The sequence below is a fragment of the Macaca nemestrina genome, chromosome 1 (assembly GCF_043159975.1).
Source record: "Macaca nemestrina isolate mMacNem1 chromosome 1, mMacNem.hap1, whole genome shotgun sequence".
In the NCBI taxonomy this organism is placed as follows: Eukaryota; Metazoa; Chordata; class Mammalia; order Primates; family Cercopithecidae; genus Macaca; species Macaca nemestrina.
In genome coordinates, this window is record NC_092125.1 from 233,001,661 (window position 1) to 233,008,350 (window position 6,690).

General features: G+C 57.4%; 1 protein-coding gene across 2 annotated transcripts; it reads right to left on the minus strand.

The window, feature by feature from the left end:
* Window positions 1-2,577: 2,577 nt before the first annotated feature.
* On the minus strand, window positions 2,578-4,527 carry LOC105498297 (ISG15 ubiquitin like modifier). Of its 2 annotated transcripts, none has more exons than XM_071068293.1 (2): window positions 4,050-4,068; window positions 2,578-3,636 (listed from the first exon to the last, which is right to left on the minus strand). In XM_071068293.1, the coding sequence occupies exons 1-2, from the start codon at window positions 4,050-4,052 to the stop codon at window positions 3,142-3,144; spliced, it is 498 nt and encodes a 165-aa protein (XP_070924394.1). In that variant the 5' UTR covers window positions 4,053-4,068; the 3' UTR covers window positions 2,578-3,141. The 2 variants fall into 2 exon arrangements, with proteins under 2 accessions (XP_070924394.1, XP_011768608.2); XM_011770306.3 differs by lacking the exon at window positions 4,050-4,068 and adding an exon at window positions 4,152-4,527 and having other exon boundaries at window positions 2,722-3,636.
* Between the last annotated feature and the right edge of the window lie 2,163 nt (window positions 4,528-6,690).

Sequence of the window (6,690 nt, forward strand, 5' to 3'; positions counted from 1 at the left end):
GACAGGACGGGACGCGGCTCCGGAGGCGGCGGAGCGCGGGCGGGCGGAGCGCGGGCGGGCGGGCGGGCGGGGGCGGGGCCCCGGCGGCGCCCCTCCCCCTCCCTCCTCCCCGCCCCCACCCCTCCCCGCGGCCTCCTCCTCCCCCTCCCCTCCCCCGGCCCGCCCGGAGCCCTGCGACCCGCGCCGGCCGCGAACAAAGCCCCGGGACGCGGCGCCCCGCGCGGCGGTGGGGCGCGGAGGGGGCGGCCCGGGAGGGGCGGGGAGGGAAGGGGGGGTCTGGATCCCGCAGGCGCCCCTCCCCCGCCGCGGCCCCCCGGAAGTGCGGCTGCACCCGAGTTAATGCCTAATCTGGAGGAGACGTGACGGGACTGCCGAGGGGTTCCGGGCGGCGCCGAGCCGGGCGGCGGTGCTTACAGGCCGCCGGGAGGGTCCCCAGACCCGGGCCCGATACCGCCCCGCAGGCTGCGCCCCTCCCGCGCGGGGCGGGACACGGAGGCTCGGCCCGGCCGGGACCCCCGGGGCTGCAGCGAGGGGGCGGGTCCCGGCGCCAGGGCGGGCGCTGATTGGCCAGCATGGCCCGCGGCCCCGCCCATTCCAGTCCCGCCCCCAGGCCCCGCCGCGGGGAGGTGCGCGCCCCCTTCCGTCCCGAGGCTGCAAGCGCGGGTCCCGCCACGCCCCCTCCCAGCTCCGGGCCGGGCGCCTCTGCAGCTTGGCCTGGCTGGGTGCAGGGGGAAACTGAGGACTGGAGGGCCCAAGTGAGAGCCTGGCCTAGCTGAAGATTGAGAGGAGGGAGCGGAGGCCCTCTTTGTCCCCTCAGAACTGTGACTAGGCCGAGCGTGGTGACTCACGCCTGTAATCCCAGCATTTTGGGAGGCCGAGGCAGGTGGATCATGTGAGGTCAGGAGTTTGAGACCAGCCTGGCCAACATGGTGAAACCCCGTCTCCACTAAAAATACAAAAATTGGCTGGTGTGGTGGCGCACACCTGTAGTCCCAGCTACTTGGGAGGCTGAGGCAGGAGAATTGCTTGAACCCAGGAGGCAGAGGTCGCAGTGAGCTGAGATGGTGCCGCTGCACTCCAGCCCGGATGACAGAGCAAGACTCTGTCTCAAAAAAAAAAAAAAAAAAAAAAAAATTAGCCGAGGGACCGGGCACGGTGGCTCATGCCTGTAATCCGATCACTTTGGGAGGCCAAGGTGGGTGGATCACTTGAGGTCAGGAGTTCAAGACCAGCCTGGCCAACATGATGAAACCCCATCTCTACTAAAAATACAAAAATTAGGCCGGGTACAGGGGCTCACACTTGTACTCCTAGCACTTTGGAAGGCCAAAGCGGACGGATCAGGAGGTCAGGAATTCGAGACCAGCCTGGCCAATAGAGTGAAACACTGTCTGTACTAAAAATACAAAAAAAAGTTAGCTGGGCATGGTGGCAGGCACCAGTAATCCCAACTACTCAGGAGGCTGAGGCAGGAGAATCACTTGAACTCGGGAGGCGGAAGTTGCGGTGAGCCGAGATCGCGCCACTGCACTCCAGCTTGAGCAACAGAGGGAGACTATCTCAAAAAAAAAAAAAAAAAAAAAAAAAAAAAGACAGGCGCCGGGCTCACACCTGTAATCCCAGCGCTTTGGGAGGCCGAGACAGGCGGATCACGAGGTCAGGAGATCGAGACCATCCTGGCTAACACAGTGAAACCCCGTCTCTACTAAAAATGCAAAAAAATTAGTCGGCCCTTGTGGCGGGCGCCTGTAGTCCCAGCTACTCTGGAGGCTGAGGCAGGAGAATGGCGTGAACTCGGGAGGCGGAGCTTGCAGTGAGCCGAGATGGCGCCACTGCACTCCAGCCTGGGCGACAGAGTGAGACTCCGTCTCAAAAAAAAAAAAAATTAAAAAATAAATAAATAAAAAGGACTGGGCCTGTGGTGCCCCCCCTCACCCCAAGCTAGTTATGGATCTCTGGACCAGAAACCATGAGGGAGGCCCCGCCCTGCTCTGACCCCGTTGGGAGTTCAGGAGAGGCCCCTGGCTCAGTGCTTCACTCACCCATTGTGTCACGGGGGTGAGGTGGGGACCCAGACACAAGGCTGGAGCCAGGACAGCCCCTGCTGGGCACACGTGGGCACACAGTGGTCCGCAGCCAGACTGGGATCTCCCCACCTGGATATGGACCCCCACAGATGAGGGGGGACTCTGCGTCTCCAGCTGGATCCTCCAGAGGGCTCTGAAAGCTGAGGTCCAAGTGCCCAGAGTCTGGACTCTGCGTGTCCCTCCATGCCCCATCCTCGCTGCGTCCTGGCCAACAGTTGGCTTCTGGGAGACTCATTTAGCAAATTGGAGTAGGAGAGCTAGAGAAGGGTGCACCGTTGGGGGACGGGTGTAGCTTGTACTGAATTGGGTGCCCCCAACCTGGGACAAGCTCTTCTTCCTGCATGGTGTCAGCCTCAACTCCAGGCGCCCCCACTGCTGGCCACGGCCCCTCATTCACGCAGAGCCTTGAGGGGATGTGCTTAGTCACCCAGGCTGTCTTCTACAGCTGGCCCCAGTGGTGATGTGAGCACTCAGGACCTGTCTCTATCCCTCCCTCGCCCAGCCCAGGCAGGTGGAGCAGGCTGTGCAGGCTGGGCTAGGGACAGCTGAGGCCCCCAGCCCCCAGTTCCTATGGAGAGCCTGCCTCACAGCCCACTGGGCAGGCCCCAAGGACTCACCCCTCACCGCTTCCAGGGGCCCACTGGGAGCCTCCCCCGTAGCCTTTTGATTTGAGCAGGCTGGTCCCTGCCTAAGCTGTCTGCTGTCCCAGATGGAGGATGGGCAGGATGGGCTCCAGCAACTGTGTCTCTTTTTCTTTCCCTAGAAGTTAATTTCCCAAAGGGTGGGGAGAGCTGTCTTACTTCAGTTTGGTAGGGAGGAAGCTCCGTATTTTGATCCCTCGAGGCTGTAACTGCAAACCCTTATCCTTTCACTTGGCAACCAGGCCTGGTCACCAGGATGGACCCTGGGATCTCCCTCCTGACTCCTCCCGCCACTTCACTAGGGGTCTGAGGCGGACGCTGGAGGAGGGTCACGTGCAGACACAGAGGCAGCCATTTCTCTTTACAACATTTATTTCCAGCCCTCGATCTTGCTCGAATGCCGGTGGAGGCCCTTAGCTCTGCCCGCCAGGCTCTGTGCCGCCTCCCCGCAGGCGCAGATTCATGAACACGGTGCTCAGGGGCTTGAGGCCGTACTCCCCCAGCGGGAGCTGATTCTCCAGGGGCTTCCCCTCGAAGGTCAGCCAGAACAGGTCGTCCTGCACACCCTCCTGCCGGCTCACTTGCTGCTTCAGGTGGGCCACAGTCTGCGTCAGCTGTACCTCGTAGGTGCTGCTCCGGCCCTTGTCGTTCCTCACCAGGATGCTCAGAGGTTCATCGCACTTGTCCACCACCAGCAGCACCGTGCTGCCGGGGCCCAGGCCCTGGTTGGCAAGGGGAACCCTGTCCTGCAGGGTGGCGCCGCTGGGGTGGACAGCCAGACGCTGCTGGAAGGCGTGCACGCCGATCTTCTGGGCAATCTTTGCCTTCAGCTCTGACACCGACATGGAGTTGCTCAGGGACACCTGGAACTCGTTGCCCCCCAGCATCTTCACCTTCAGGTCCCAGCTCTGCAGACATTACACAGGCTCAGAGGCTGCCGCACCAGTCCCAGGCCCACGACACACAAGGCCCTGGCTGCTGGGCGAGCTCCTGTGCCCAGGGACAGTGCTTCCTCCTGTTTGTCCTCTACATCCCATCAGCAGGGACCCCAGGCACAGAAGGCACTGAGGGGTCATTACTAGAAGGCCAGCTGCCCACAGCCATCCGTGGCCTCCCTTTACCTGCTAGGGTGCCCCTCTGTGCCCACCCTGAGGATCTCAGGGGTGACCTGCTTTCAGGAGCACACTTAGAACCTGGCCGAGCTCTAAGCAGCTCTGCTCTCCCTGCAACCCTGGGAGACCTTGGCTGGGGGAGGGAGCTGAAAATTGACTGGCACAGAGGCCTGCCCCCCCCGAGCCCCCACCTGTGACATCTCCCTTACCATGGCTGTGGGCTGTGGGCCACGGGCTGGGGGAGACAAAAATTGACTGGCACAGAGGCCCCCCCCCACCCAACACACACACACCTGTGACATCTCCCTTACCATGGCTGTGGGCTGTGGGACGCGGCACGAGCTCCTGTACTGGCAAAGATGAGTTCACTGCCTCTCAACTGCCGGCTCCTGCAGGCAGCAGCCAGCCCTGTTATAAGCCTGAGCCACACACGTCAGGGGGCGTTGCCGCGCGAGCCTGCTCCGGTGGCCAAGTTTCGGTTTCCTTTTCCCCAGGCATGCCCCAGAGTGAGCAGAAGAAACAAAACAGAATGGCCGAAAGACGGGGAAAAGCAGAAGGGGGTGGGCAGGGTCTCAAAGGCACTGTCAGGGCCGGGGACTCAGGACGGCGGACGGCATCCCCACCCCCACCCAACACCCTGGAAACACCTAAATATCGAGCATTCCAGGTCCTTCACAAGATGCACTAAAGCTGGTTGAATGCCGTGGCTCACTCCTGTAATCCCAGCACTTTGGGAGGCCGAGGTGGGCGGATCACCTGAGGTCGGGAGTTTGAGAGCAGCCTGACCCACACAGAGAAACCCCGTCTCTACTAAAAATACAAAATTAGCCAGGTTTGGTGGCACATGCCTGTAATCCCAGCTACTTGGGAAGGTTGAGGCAGGAGAATCGCTTGAACCTGAGAGGTGGAGGTTGCGGTGAGCCGAGATCGCGCCATTGCGCTCCAGCCTGGGCAACAAGAGTGAAACTGTTAAAAAAAAAAAAAAAAGCGCTAAAGCCTTCACATGAACTAATGGTTTCATTTTCCATTTACCAACTTGCAAACAGTAAACATGGAAAACACCTCCATGGTTAATTCAGAAACAAAACCTCCAAACTCCCCAGAGATGACAACACTTGGTTTAGGGCAGTATTTGCCCAGGTTTGGTGTTTTTTGTTGTTTTTGTTTTTTTGAGACAGGGTCTCACTCTGTCGCCCAGGCTGGAGTGCAGAGGTGCAATCTCAGCTCACCGCAGCCTCCACCTCCCTGGCTAAAGGGATCCCCTCACGTCAGCCTCCCACGTAGCTGGGACCACAGGGGTCCGGCTACTTTTTTGTATTTTTAGTAGAGATGGGGGGTCTCGCCATGTTGCCCAGGCTGGTCTCGAACTCCTGGGCTCAAGTGATCCACCTGCCTCGGCCTCTGCAAGTGCTGGGATTACAGGTGTGAGCCACTGCGCCCGGGCCTCAGACTGTTTTTTAATAAAAGAGACCTATCTTGTATTTTCTACAAAAATGAACTCTGGGACACTACTGAGAAAGTGAAAAGACAATCCACGGAATGGGAAGAAATATTTGCAAATTATCTATCTGATGAGGGCACAGCATCCAGGACATATAGAGAACTCCTACAACTCAATTAAAAAAAAAAAAAAGGCAACTCAATTTTCAAATGGCCAAAAGACTTCAATAGACATTTCTCCAATGACATAGCAACGGCTGTAAAGCGATGCTCAACATCATGATTTGGGGAAATGCAAATCAAAACCCCAGTGAGATGCTATTTCCTACTAGTATGACTGCAATAATAAAAATAAAGGACAGGCCGGGCACGGTGGCTCATGCCTGTAATCCCAGCACTTTGGGAGGCTGAGGCGGGCAGATCACCTAAGGTCAGGAGTTCAAGACCAGCCTGGCCAACATTTTTAGTAGAAACCCCACCTATACTAAAAATACAAAAATTAGCCGGGCGTGGTAGCACACGCCTGTAATCCCAGCTACTTGGGAGACTGAGGCGGGAGAATCCCTTGAACCCAGGAGGCAGCGATTGTAGTGAGCCAAGATTGCGCCAATGCACTCCAGCCTGGGCAAGACAGTCTCAAAAAATAATATAAAATAAACATAAAGGACAGTAACAAGCATTGGAGAATACACACAGAAGTTGGAGTGAGTCCTGGTACGTGCATTGCTGTTGAGAATGTAAACCGTGTGGCCACTGTGACGCTCAAAAGGTCAAACAGAATTATCGGTAACCCAACAATTCCACTCCTAGGCATGTGTGCAAAAGAATTGAGAATAGGTGTTCAAATATTTGTATACAAATGTTCATGGCAGCACAGTTTACAATAAACAAGTAGTGGAAACAGAGCACACGTCCATCAGTGATGGACGGAATATTACGCAGCCGTGAAAAGGACTGAGGCACTGATTCATGTGAAAGAACCTCGAGAACATTATGCTGAGTGGAAAGAGCCAGACGCAAAGGCCACAGAGTGTTGGTTCCATTCACTGCAGGGGAACGACCAGAACTGGCAGATCCACAGCCACAGGACACCGACCCCGTTACCGGGGGCCAGGAAGGGGGAGTGGGGGGTGATTGCTCCAGAGCCACAAGCCCCTTTGGGGGTGCTAATGCTTCAGAACTCCACAGAGGTGATGGTTGGACAACGTGGTAAATAACTAAACGCCACTGGATTACATTCTTTAAAATGGTTGGTTTTATGTTATATGAATTTCACATCAATAAAAAGCAAAGGTGAAAAGGCCTCACCATACTTTCACCATTTTGTAACCCGCTTCATTCATGCAACAGTGTCTCATAAACATCGATCCAGGCCAGGCAGCTCATGCCTATAATCCCAGCATTTTGGGA